This window comes from Acanthopagrus latus, chromosome 23, assembly GCF_904848185.1.
Source record: "Acanthopagrus latus isolate v.2019 chromosome 23, fAcaLat1.1, whole genome shotgun sequence".
NCBI classification, from domain to species: domain Eukaryota; kingdom Metazoa; phylum Chordata; class Actinopteri; order Spariformes; family Sparidae; genus Acanthopagrus; species Acanthopagrus latus.
In genome coordinates this window covers 10626816-10640351 of record NC_051061.1, presented here as the reverse complement: position 1 = coordinate 10640351, position 13536 = coordinate 10626816, and the positions used below count along the sequence as shown (strand labels likewise).

Sequence of the window (13536 nt, the reverse complement as noted above, 5' to 3'; positions counted from 1 at the left end):
GACCTTACTAAGTCTCTTTGCCAACTTGATGAGTCATCTCTGCTTGTGCTTTTGTTTTGTGAGCTGCAATTTCGGACGAAGCACCGGGAACTTTTGAGACCCAGGGACTACTTTCCTTGGGACAAAAATGTTCCTTCAGCCTGTTGTTTCTCTGTTTCTTCCACGCGCCTGCGCTAAACTCTGTCGTATGCTTCTTCTTCTTCACAGTGAACAGATAACAAAGTGCTCTGTGGCCGCATATTTTTTAAAAATGTTGGCTGAGATAAAATGCAGAGAGCGCTCAACCAATCAAAACTGCTCAGCGCCGCAAACCCCAAAGCCCCAAAGTTATTGTCATTTTGGAAAATACTACCCACCGCACACAGGGAGGGAGTTCTTGTGGGGTAAAAATAATGTCCACTGAACTTAATTTATACTCTTTCCTCTGGAGTGGAAACATTCCTCCAAAGGTTCACAGCCCCAGACGAAAGCTCCTACAACGGAAACATGGACATAAGCTGCTCCTAACAAAAGTTCATTCCGTCATCAGTGAAACGGCAGAAGCAGGATTCTAATGGCCGTCGAAAGGATGAGGTATGTGAAGCAGTAATGTAGGTACAAGTCGAGAAAGTGAGGTGGGGAGGGGTGCTCAGGCCTGCACGTGAGCGTCCCAGGCAGCCTCATCAGGGGGATGGTTTAAATTCCACAGCCCAAAGTCAGCCGGGGCTGCTCCAGCTGTGGAGACGCTTCCCGGTGATGTCCCAACAGGTTCACAGACCATCTCCACTCTCACTGTAAACGTTTACATCACTATTTCCCTTAGAAGCCGCTGCATTCTCGCAGCGCACTCGCAGTCACATGTGCCATTTACCACCCTATCATGACATTACCGGCAGTGTGGGTCTTACTTCCCTCTCCTCTCACACACACGCACGCACACACACACACGCCCTCTTCTCTCTGCAGTTGACCTCATCCCTGCACTTCTCAAAGTGACATAATAGTGTTCATTCACGATTACTGCGCCGCCATAAAGGCTGCAGAGATGGCTTTATCTTCACACGTTCTGACTTTCCGTCCCACTGATCCATACGAATGCGAGCGAATGAGCCCATCCTCACACATTTAGAGCAGTATGCTAGGGGAAAAAAAACAAACAAAACAAAACAAAAAAAAAAACACCTTCCATGAGATCTTGAGAATACATTAACTGTGTTGAGGAGATATTTTAGTTCTGCGCAGACAGCTGCGGAAGAGTAAAGGGAACAAAGTGTGCGTCTCGCTGCTCCAAGTCACAAGTCAGATGCTGGGTGGCCAGTCGTCACCGGGTTCTCTCTTCTTTAATGTGTGTAAATGTTATTCATGAAAGTCTTCAAAGCATTCTGAGGTGTAAGTCAGGTAAATCCAGACTGACTCTAAGTAGACGGAAAAGGCGTTTAGAGAGCAATAGCTATTTTTTCCTCTGCAAACAGAGGAGACTTTGTGGTGACGTTTCAGCTGAAGATAATATGGATTAAGTGGCTGTGGAGGGAAAGTTTCATATGAATGTGCTTTCAGGGAGGACTCCGGGCTCTTCTTCTTGCTTCGAGTTTTGCTGTAATCCTCGCAGGCGAAAGCGTGCACGGCACAATCGTACGCTCTCCTGTTTGTGCACATGTGTTTGTGATGATTTCATTCTTCTCTTTCTTCTGAATCCGGCGTCTTCAAACCAGCATGACGCCTCTCAGCGATTCCAAAAGGTTTGCTGCCACAGTGTCCTTCTTTCTCACCTGAATGCGCAACGTGCACACTCTAGGAAGTGATGAATAGCAGGTGTCCACCCCCCATGCCTTCCCCTACTCGTGACTCCTCCGCCGCCGCCACCACCAGAGCCACAGATCTGCAGATTGCACAGCGCTGATTAATCTCTGCTTGACAAGCTGATTCATGACCCTTGGACACTGGAGAAAGTAGCCAAGTTCCTCACAATTAAAGAGGCCAGTTTGGGGGGTACAGCGTTGTAGAATCATGGATGGGTTTCATTTTTAGAAATAGGTTCCGTTTTGATCCAGAAATAATGGTGTGATTCCCAAATGAAGGCCATATTAAGATTAACATTTTTAAAAGTAGGCACTATCTTGGCCTCAAACTCTGGCCTGACAATTGTATCCAATCACAAAGCAATAAAGAAATATAATCAGAACTAATGCCAAACAAAACAGAATCATACATGCGAATCATCCACCTGATAAGGCGGCGCACGTGCACCTAGAGATACCATAAACAGCGGAGGCACACCCCTTTCAGCTGCAATGCATGTTGGGATGGGGACCCGGTGTCAGGTGTGGGAGTGCCGTGATAGACTGCACTGGAAAGCCAAAGTACGTCACCCTGAGAGGTGCGGCGAGGGTTGGGAGGGGGAGGCCGAGGACTGTGTGTTTGTTTTCGGTTGCCCTCTGCAGATAAGAGCAGCTGCATTTTAAAGGGCTGGGCGTCTGAGTGTCTGCCGGGGATATCTACAGTGTACACAGCAAACGGGACAACTCCCGCTACGCGTCTGAAGCACAGTTTACTCTGAGTGTGCCCGCATGGCCAGTGTGCGCACAGGCACGCACACACTCAGTGGAGTACATACATTGGCAAGACATTATAATAATTAGTTTATAGTTAATTAAACTTTAAGAGTTGCTTGACTTTAATACAATGCAATGCTTTATAAACCATTTCATAAGCAATTTCTTCATTGTAAAGTTGAAACTAATGTTCATAATACGTTGTAAATAGTTTATAGATACGGTGTAGTGATCAACGGTGTGTGAAGCGACAACAATTTTGGAGCAGTGACGTCTGTGTAATGTGTTGTGTCTACTGAGGTTAGCACGCTAACCAGCTAGCCCCGGCATGTCTGGCTCCAGAGCACTTGTACTAGCAGCGTAAACACCAACACTACCCCACTGGTTCCATGAGCTCCCAGTCTGGACTGCTAGCCGCACAGCTAACTATGCTAACAGTCAGCCAATGGGCAGTTAGCTTATGTGGCCCTCGTTTTTTGTTTTTGAGTATAAATTCAACAGGTGGCAAATTGTTACATATTGCACATTTAACTGTAAATGTAGCGTTTGTTCATAGTGGTCATCAATAGTGATACCCGCACATTTAACAGTCATTCTACTTCTATTTGAATTAGTATGAGACAGGTGGTGGCTGCAGGTTTGTACCAGCGCAGAATACATTTGAGCAAATGTAAACTCTTGTAAACGGCTCACGTGTTCCAAACGGGTGCCTGAGCAACTGTTGAGAGCAACTGTGCGTCGGTGCCCTTGATGCTCGCTTAAGCTTCAGCTGTGAAGACCAGTCAACAAATGTTAGCTTTCTCATTAATGCGCACCAGAGGCAAGCATAGCTGCACACCTCTAAAAACGGAGCGTCGGCTCGACTTAAACGGACACAACTGCTCCTAATAAGCATTCAGCGCAGAGGAGAATACAAAACACAAACAGATGGATTTTCTCCTGCACTTTGCTGAGATCCTTTCCCTTCCGCCCCCCCCCCCCTGTGAGATACAGATAAGGCGTGGTGAAGTAATGTTCAGAGGAAAGCACAATTCCCTCCAGCTTATCATTGCTCAATCAGCTCCAGCGTTCTTCCAGAAATAGATGGGGTGAGGGGTTGGGCTAGGACGAGGGACTGAAAAGCCATTAACTGTTTTTCTTTTTTCTTTCTCTTTTTTCTTTTACTGCTGAGGAGGGTGACATTACCATAAGGCTGTGTTGGCTGGCTGCAGACCACAAGCTGAGCTGAGCTCCACCTGTTTTTATGACAGGTGGAGGGGGGACCGGGGAGTTGAGGGGGGTTGCTTGGCACAGGATTAGCATCAATAGTGGCGCTGGCAATGTTTCACTCTCGCTCTTTCTCGCTCCTAGTCACATTGCTCCACTCCTCTTCTTCTCATCAGGCTTCTGTCTCTCGTTTCCCTGCGCTATTCTGATCCCACTCTCAGCCTTGTGTCGCACTTGGATTTTTTGTCGCCCCAGTATTCTTATTACCGTACTTTAATGGCGTTCACATCCGCTATATCGCACTCTCTCTTGTGTCAGAGCTCCCCTCCTTTTCTTCCGCTGTCTGTCTGTCACCCCCCTGGGGCTGGAGATTGAGGGGGGGGGGGTTAACAAAATATTCGATTTCATAACCGTCACTTGCAAAAGCAAATGCATTTAGAGTAATTTGATTTAGGTTTTCAGACCCATAACGCTGGTGATTTGGCGATAGCCGAAGAGTGCACTCTGCAGACGGCAGAGTCCTCCGAGGCTAACAGACACGATGGCGGTAAGGATAACAAAAGCAGGGATTTATTTATTTTGTGTTTTTAGTGGATCACAACATATCAGGTATGGAGTCAGGTCTGCAGATGCTCTACTTCAAGATGAGACCAAACTTTTGTATTTATGTCCAGTTTTGAGCCATAGCAAACACCTGAAGTGAACAGTTAAGTCTTGCTCTTAGCCTAGCTGTTCGTCGACGGAGTGTTACCTTCCTTGACTAATGTCTCTTGCGCTTTAAGGATTCAAAGAGACCTTATTTTTTAATCCAACACAAAGTATGTACATATGTAAATACTATCTGTATACAAATACTACACAATAGTACTTCACGATTTTGAGTCATCACGCACCTGTTTTCTAGAAACAGAAACCTGGCTCTGATAGCTCGTCTCTTGATGTAATCAGGTAACTTTAATATGATAAAATACTCAAAATGAAACAATGAACAGTAACCCTGAGCAGTTTATATTTCATACATAACCTCCACCATCACGTAAGCTTTGTTGATTCCAGGTCGATGTAAGTCTTGGTAACCTATTAAGTAGTATGAATCTAACTTGAATAAGTGGAGGACAGATTGCTTTCTGGAGGTTATAGCGCACACTTCTTTTCACCTCAAGTGCCACTTATATGTCCTATCGATTCTCGTCCTGTGCAGAATAACAAAAGCCAGATAAGGACAGGGGGGTGGCGTCCGTGACTCCTCAGGAGGGTCACAGTCCTGAGTTGTGATGTACAGAGGAGCCATCGATAGCAATAACGAACCCACAGATCAGGAAAGGGCGCCGAAAACCAACAGTGATCCATCGGGGCCTTTCTCAAAACGCGACCCGAGTGATTTCACATGCGCACAAACACGCCGTCACAGGCCCGAGATAAACAAACACCCCCGCCATACTGTGTAACACTCACAGTATCAGCAGCTGAGATAAACCCACACACGCAGGCTGAACTTTACACAGCCTATCAAGCCCCAAGTGTATCAGGGGACACGCAGACAGACAAGAGATGATGAGCCATCCCCAGAGGGGCCGCGATGCGCCAGCAGGGTCAGGGCGATTTTAGTCAGTCGGTGCTGGCATGATAAAGTCCAACAAGCTCTCATCACAGGCAGCAGTGAAACATGTCTTTCACTCTGATGCAGCAGAGTGGGGTTGCTTACTTACTCACACTTGTATATATTATGTAAAGTATTTCAATTTAATTCACTTAAATGCACCTTGTTGCTGTCCACTCTAATTATCTATATTGTGACTGTAAACATGCTTAAACCGAACGACTGTGCAACAATGTGAGCAGTTCAAAAGTCCAAGGACTGGAGGAAGTGCTACTTTACACCTTTACATGTTTTTCTAAAAAAAAACATGTTTTTATGAGCAATTACCAGGTTAATGGTTTATCTGAGACAACTGCGAAACTCTGTATCTCTCAGTATGGTCATGCTTGGAGGTCATTTTAGCCCACATAAAGCGTACTGCTGAGTTACCCATTAACAGACCACATCCTTGAGGACAGTGGGTGAAACGTAACTGACCAGCTTAGCATTCGGCTCCACCCTCCGGCTTTTGTTATCGGTGTTAGCAAGTGATGCCGTCAGTTCGCTGGAAGGAGAGCTTTTACAAACGCGTCTCCCATCTACAAGGAGGTCAGAGGGGCGCGGGGGGGGTGTTTTCACCTCGGAGGAAGTCTGCCTGACCTTTCACCCAACACAGTCTGATGTATGGACTCCTCCCATACCCCACTGAATATGATGACATCATACAGGATAGATGTGAAACTAAAAAATGTTTTCTTTATCATTTAATCTGACACAATTTTATGTTTTTATAAATCTATCGAATGTAATAATACTGTCAAAAATGCTCATCACAGTATCCCAGAGCCTAAAGTGATGTTTTCTTTTACTTCTTTTGTCCGACCAACAGAGTGAAACGATCCTTCATGTGCCAACATCAATGAGAGAGAGGCAGAAAGTCCTTCCACTTAAGAAGCTGGAAACAGATGTTTTTGACTTGTTTTTTGCTTGAAAAAAGTATCGACATGATTATCAGAGTAGCTAACGATTCATTTTTCCTTTCTATCAACAAGCAGCTGCAGCTCTACAGTATGAAATATGTTTTTTTTTCTCATCAGAGATGGTTCCCTAGTTTCCGCCTGTGTGCCGTTTGGGTTTTTTAAATCTCTGAAATTTGTGACACGTTTCCAGCAGCGTGTTAGCCAACAGCCCCGCCATGCATATGAGACCAGGCTTTAGTTCAGGATGTTATCAGGCTCGACACGATCACACCCCCTGCATCCATATGTGTAACGACACTTGGCCCAAGGGCAACTGTTAGCCAACACAGCCTGCGTGTTTGAACAAATGTCGCCGGGGGCCTGTGGCGAGGCTTGTGTGCCAGTGTCTCTGTGCTGAAGGCAGGGGTGTCAGGGAATGGAACATTTCATCTCATGTAGCATGTGTTCAAGTACTTTTCACTAGTGTAGCACACTAAACCTACGACCTCTCAGCTTAAAATGACTGTGAATCAAACGTGAGAATTGTGTGTGCGCTAAGGACATGCTCCTGTACAGAGCATATGTAGGTGTAAGAAAACACCAGATTGTTCTAGCGTCAGGACTGGATTTGGTCCCAAAACAGTCCCCTTAAAGACCTGTGTCAACCAGGCGAACCACAAAAAACCAAAGACAAACTGAACAGGTGGAATTATTTTCAAGCTTTTTAATACAAACTTAATAAACTATCAGTCCCTCTTAACATGTAAGACACTGACTCCAAATACTTTGTTATACCGTTTGTTTTTTATCAAGTATTGCACAATGTAGGTACAAAATTAATATACGATTACATTTTGTCCATAATATAGCAAAAATCTTTAAACTCTTAACAGAAAATACAACTCTTATGTTTTTCAAAAAAGCAAATATTCTTAAATCCCACCACTACGGAATATTCTGTACACAATCTTTAGAATAGTCAATGTTTTTTTTTTTCTTCTTGTTTTTTTTTCTTAAAGATGGATTCATTTTTTATAATTTCAATAAAAAAAAAAGAAAACATAAAGTTGCTGCAGCCATCACAGATCACTGGAGTAGTAAAAAGATATAAATGCAATACCATGTCGTAGAAACAATAGATACTCTGATATTTTACAAACTCTGTACTAAATTAAATTATACAATTAGAAAAAAGACCAGGAAATCCCACTTATTTGTGCCAATTTCTTGAAAAAAATTGGCGGTGTCCAGTTATGTTTAAATACTGAAAGAGGCCATGACTTGTGGTGGAGTTTGTTTTTTGTGTTTTTTTGTCCTTTTTTTTTATATATCTTAAAACAGTCACATAAAAAAAATATTTTGTGCTTGGTTGGCAAAAGAAATAACAATGATGCATGTTGAAGTTTAGGAAAACCAAGCTTGGACATCTTGTACTAAAGGTATAACTCAAGGGGGCAAAGTAATTCACCCTCGGGCTCATGCTCTTAGACTCGTAACATAGATCTTACAGCTGACAAGTCACTTTTTCCTTTTATCCTTGACATTCTGTTCTCGTTTACATGTTGTTGTTTTTTTTGTTTTTTTAAGTTTTCAAAATGTGCATTTGTGTTTGTTTTTTTTTTCCCCGTATCACATTATCTCTGGTCGTTTCTGTGTGAAGTAGTAGCTTAAGTAGTACCTTTTACGTGTACTAGTTGGCCATTACTGGCTGGAATTGCTGGTTAGAATACTGCATGTTGTTCAAGCTGAAATTCAAGCCATCCATAAGGGACTTGTCGTTAAGGCCACCGTAGGCCGCAAACACGTCGAAGGCATTGCTGTACTGCAGCGGGCTTAGGCTGAGTGAGCTGTCCCCGGGGAAGAGAGCGCTCTGGCTGCCCTGGCCCTGAAGGCTGGGGAACACAAACTCCTTGGCATTGGGGGACAGGGCCGAGGGCTTCTGGTGCTGCTGCTGCTGCACCCCGAGGCCCAACCCGTACAGAGAGTGCATGGAGGTGGAGATGGCTTTCTGTTTCAGGAGACTGTTCACATTCAGGCCCAGGTTGGTGGGAGAGGTACGCGCCGCCTTGTTCCCGGCGCCGCTCCCGCCGTTGTTGTTGTTGTTGCGGCCACTGCTCTTCATCTTAGTGGAGCCGAACTTTGTGGCGGCGAAGGTTGCCGTCGTGAAGGTTAAAGGCTGCGTGGAGCGGGGCATGAAGGTGGGGCTGACGGCTGCCGAGTGGCCGAAAGGAGGAGACGGGGAGCTGGAGCCCGGAGAGGCTCCGTTCACAGGCTCGCTGATGGGCATGAAGACCTGTGCGTCGGGGTTGAAGCTGTTCTTGATCTCCTTATCCAGATCGAGCCCCCCGCTGTTCGCTCCGCTCTCGTTGCTGTCGTCGACGTACAACACTTTGACGGGCCCCTTCTCACCGATCTGATAGGACACCTCGAAGGGGTCAATCCACACGCTGAGGTCCTGGGGCAGGTTATTGCGGACATCCTCGATGTCCAGCCCGCTCTCTTTGGCTGCCTTCTCCACCACTGGGTCCACCTTCTCCCCAACGTGGATGCATCTGAATCCTGAGCCCTTGTATGGCTTGTCCGGGTACCAGTGTCCCTCATACTTCTGCTTCAGCTGCCTCTCGAGCTCCTCACCGAAAATGTTGACCCGCCGCCTCGGCAGCTTGTTGTACAGGTAGGAGATGATGAAGTTGAGAGCTACTTGGATTTCAAGCTGCATAGCGAACTGCTGAAGTTTACCAGGTGCGTGAAGATTAGGCGTGTCTGACCTTGACTGTGTCCACCGGGTCTGCTTTGTTTATCCGTGGTTGTTGGCAACACAACAGGCGCTCACCAGGCAGGATGGCAAAAAAAAGCAACCAGACAGCTCGGACACAAAAAGGGGGGGAAAAAAAAAAAAAAAAACACGGTTCAAAAGCAAAAGTGCTGGTTTTGTAGAAGTGATGTCCTTCCACGGGGTGTGATAATGTTTTCCTGGAAAAACAGAGAAAAGAAAAAACACTTAAAACATGTTCCTAAGACATTCACATAAGAACGGGCAAGACATTCACGATGGACTGATCTGTTCGACAGCCTGCATGAAGCGCCAGTGCACGCAGCCGTTGTGACCCCGCTGTCAGCTCCTAAGTCTAATGTCACACAACAGGCAGCAGAATTACAAGTCAGGTGGAGGAAAATGTGCAGCTGACGCACCGATATTAAAGCCCTCTGATCTGATCTATATCTTTTTATGTGACACATAAACACACACAAACACACACACAGTTGATCTACATCTCAGAAAGTATGGCATTGAGCACATTAACCCTCGCAGTATGACTCTGGAATCCTGTTACATAATAGGCAACTGGGTAGCCTCCATACAGCGTGAGGCAGGGGGGACTGACAAGTTGCATTCAAACAACTGTGAACGTTAAAACTCAACCCGAGGACATGCCCCAACGGAGGACACGTTAAAGAGGATATGGTGTCGAAGCTTAGGAGGAGCCGATGCGATGCAAGTGTAGCAAAAACAGTGTCGAAAGACGACTTGGCGACACCCGTACTTTTGCCAATTTCGCACGGTGGACACGAAAGCCGCCGACGTGAAAACACAACGTCAGGCTGGGGAAAATAAATAAATAAATAAATAAATAACGTAGACGTCACAAACCCGTGAGCTCGAATTCGTGGTGGTGCTGCCGACGAGACGAGCTATAACGCTGACTGCGGACGTTAAATGCCTATAAAAGTGGTTAATTTATGTAGGAATTGAAATGGAGGCCTGCGGGGGGAGTGCAGCGTTTTATCGCCTCCCCCCTTACGAAAAAAACGGGAGACTCTCAGTTGCGAAATCGCCACAGGTCTCGATACATTCGAGCAGTTTGTGACGGAGTTAAAGGGGGACGGTCGTTGCTATTTCACAGCATATTGGACCACTGACAGCCGGTACCGGTACCGACACGGGTGACAATTGGGGGAAACAAAATGCTTTAAACAGGCTATGGAGGATCTCACGAGCGCACAGACGTCATTTCGAGGCTATTGGATTGAAAAATTGTCGTAATTTCTTTCTTTTTAGATTAAAAAAACATGATGGTGATACACACTTTTACCCGCACGCACGCGCCTGCACATGCACTCTCTCTATCTCGAATACACACACATACACACACACACACACCCCTCCCCAACTTCGTGGACTGACGCAGCAAATCAGCTTAGTAAGTATCGGCTATGAATAGAGCTACAGTACGACAGCAGGCAAAAAACAGACAAACACACACGATAACAACTTGACATTATAATACGTGACAGGAAACACAGAGAGAAAAAGTCAGCTGAAATATACTTACGTTTTTTTGTGTGTGTAAAAAATAAAGATTCTCAGTAGTTCTGAAGTACCGTTAGTTAGTGCAAATACAAAAAAAGGAAAAGGTATAAATACTTTCTTCACATAGAATATATTATCAACATTACAAAAAAGTATTCCAGTACATGTACATGTCGGGAGGATTGGCGTTTGCGGTTCGCTTCGCGTTTCTTTTGTTTTGTTGTTTTTCTTTTTTTTGTTTTTTTGTCTTTTAAGGTTTCAATTTTGCGTCCTCTTCCAGCAGGCTTTGCAGAGTAGCTCCCTCCTCTCCGGGAGTTTTGCAACTTCGTCCGCCTCCTGCCACAGCGTTGCCCTTATTTATAGCCTTCCTCCGCCATGGGCACGAGGTAGGCGGTGATGCGGTTTCAGAGGTCAAAACAATACGTGCGGCCGCGATTGGTGCGAAGCGCGAGACCCGCCCCCGGAGCACTGCCTGAGTCGCGCGCTCATTGGCCGACGCGCGCCGTCAGTTACGGGAGCGGAGGAGAGGGGGTGGGGGGGACATATGATGCCGTGAAATGGGAGAGACGCCTGTGATGAGCGCTTGCGTCAGAGATAACCTAGGTCTGTGCTGACAGCGAGAGGCTAAAGTAATTAATGTTAAGGCTGGAACGGTATTATATAAAGATAAACTACACTCGTGTTCGAGCTGTCTGGGAGCAAAACGCTTGTATCGATGCGAAAAACGTCGTGTTGTGGATGTTTCACGGTCTGTTGTAGCTTTCACCTTTTTGTATCCAGGATCCATTAAAGCTCCCACAATCACCGTTCTAAAGCGAAATTAACGGCACAGAGCTCATGATTAAAATGCTCAATCATTACACACATGCCAACAAAGCCCGTGCTCGTGTTTATACCCCACACCAGAGCCCATTATTCCATTATAATCTCATTTATATCGCACACGCCCCCTTGTGTTATACATAATCCATATAGGATCCTATCTTTTTCGTGTCCTGCCACGAAAAACCAACAAGAGAAAAGAAAGAAAGAAAGAAAACTGCAGGAGTTGTGATGTATTAGATTGCCTGAGAGGAGATTCCCTATAGCGGAACAATACAGCTGGCAGCAGTGTGGGTGGTGCTGAATGCTATCTAGAAAACACAGGAGCTGATTGGTCCAAAACGGGGCAGGAGCCCTACGGTGAATGGTGTGCCCGTATCCAAGGTGCTGATGTAGGCTGCGCACGTCATCGCTCCGCTGAACGCATGCTGTTGCCAAATTTAAAGTGCACTCGCACACATACCTCTGTGTGTATGTGCATGACATGAAGTCATTGTTCTACAATGTCAGAGTGGTTTTGACATGAGTGTCTGAGAAGTCAAAGGCTATGTTTATTATTAATTACGGATATTTGTTATTATAGATAGATAGATAGATAGATAGATAGATAGATAGATAGATAGATAGATAGATTATGTCCTTTTCCTTCTCTGTACGTATGTTTTGATTCCACTCAGCGTGAGAGTCCTAACTTCAGTCAACACAGCAGCAGCGCTCGTAATGGAAAAGGAAGTCTGCCGGTCTGCTGACAGACTGGACTTTTAGACATTCTTCAACCACTTAGGTTTGCCAAGCAGAGTCATGTGCTTGTCGTGAGCTGTAAAAAGTGTGCGAAAGGGCTCCCGTAGAAAGAGTGCCGCGGGGATCAGATGACAGATCAGAGATTGTGTGGTCTGACATTGCCCTCCGTGGATTTCCACATCCACGGATGCGGCCTGGAGGTGACGCGGGCGGGAGAGAGTGTCGGCTCTGCCGGCGACGCCACGACTTCCACACTCCTGGCAAGGCCTTCTGGGTTGTTTACTGAAAACAGCTCAGCGCGATCTAATGTCTCATGCCCCCCGGGCCCCGAGCCCTGGTTACTTTACATGGTTTTGTTGTTAGTGTCCAGTGCAGTGTGTGAGTTCTGTGTGGTGCTGTTGGCGGCCGTCACCTGACAGAGCAAGGTCAGCAGCCATAACGAGGCATGTTAAGACCGCTATATTGTCTTAGGGTGTAATCCTCTAACGTATCCTCCACTCACTGCTGCTTCTGTCACTTGTGCTTATGAAGGAGCGTAACACCGTAAGATCCCTAATCCCCCCAATCAGTCTTCAGCCTGAGCTTTGACTCCAGGAATGAGAACGTGTGAGCACGGGGGGAAATTAAGTTAAATGAGTAATTTGCTAAAATGTCATCGCTTATTTTCAGCGTTTTCCAACTTGTGGAGGGGGGGGCTTAGCTGAGCTGTTTAAGGCTTGTTTTACACTGAAGGAATACAAAACCCTTCATACAGGATCTGTCTGGGATTTCTATTTACATTATCATCCCAGTAAACTGAAGGTCACCTTCAGAAACATATCGCATAAGCAACATTTGTCAAAGGATTGGACAGGTGACATAATAAACTTGATCTCTCCCTGACAACAGCGCGTGAACAGAGGCTGTCTTCCTTCACTGCTGCCCTATATGACATAAACACAGGGGCTCCGGTGATAGGACCATATAGAGGAATATAATGCGTGACGGAGCATAATAGACCGCTTCTGCTCTGCTCTGAAGCGGTGGGAGAAAAAAAAAGCAGTAAGTTGCCAGGGGACAAAAAAAATAATTGAAATAATATTCATCAGCAGATGAACAGAACAGATCGGTGCTTTAAGGCTCCCGACGAAGGAATAACTGGCCGCACTGTGTTTATGTGACACATAAACAGAGAGAAGGAACAACAGACACACAAGCAGAGGAGATTTTTCACACACTTCCTCTTCCATGTCCGTCTCTCCCCGCCCCTCCTCCTTCTCATTTCATCCCTTTCTTTTTTTCTCCCTTCGCCCTCCCTCTCTCCAGCTCAGACGGAGAGCCTTTGACGTCACTGGCTGTTATTACTTAACACAACTCTGCAGAGTGCCCTGGGCTCCTCGTAATAGA

General features: G+C 45.8%; 1 protein-coding gene across 1 annotated transcript; it reads right to left on the bottom strand.

The window, feature by feature from the left end:
• Nucleotides 1–6984: 6984 nt before the first annotated feature.
• Nucleotides 6985–10932, bottom strand: tob1a (transducer of ERBB2, 1a). The gene is made up of 2 exons (XM_037089309.1): nucleotides 10610–10932; nucleotides 6985–9248 (listed from the first exon to the last, which is right to left on the bottom strand). Exon 2 carries the CDS (start codon nucleotides 8992–8994, stop codon nucleotides 7966–7968), a length of 1029 nt encoding a protein of 342 aa, XP_036945204.1. The 5' UTR covers nucleotides 8995–9248; nucleotides 10610–10932; the 3' UTR covers nucleotides 6985–7965.
• Nucleotides 10933–13536: the final 2604 nt, after the last annotated feature.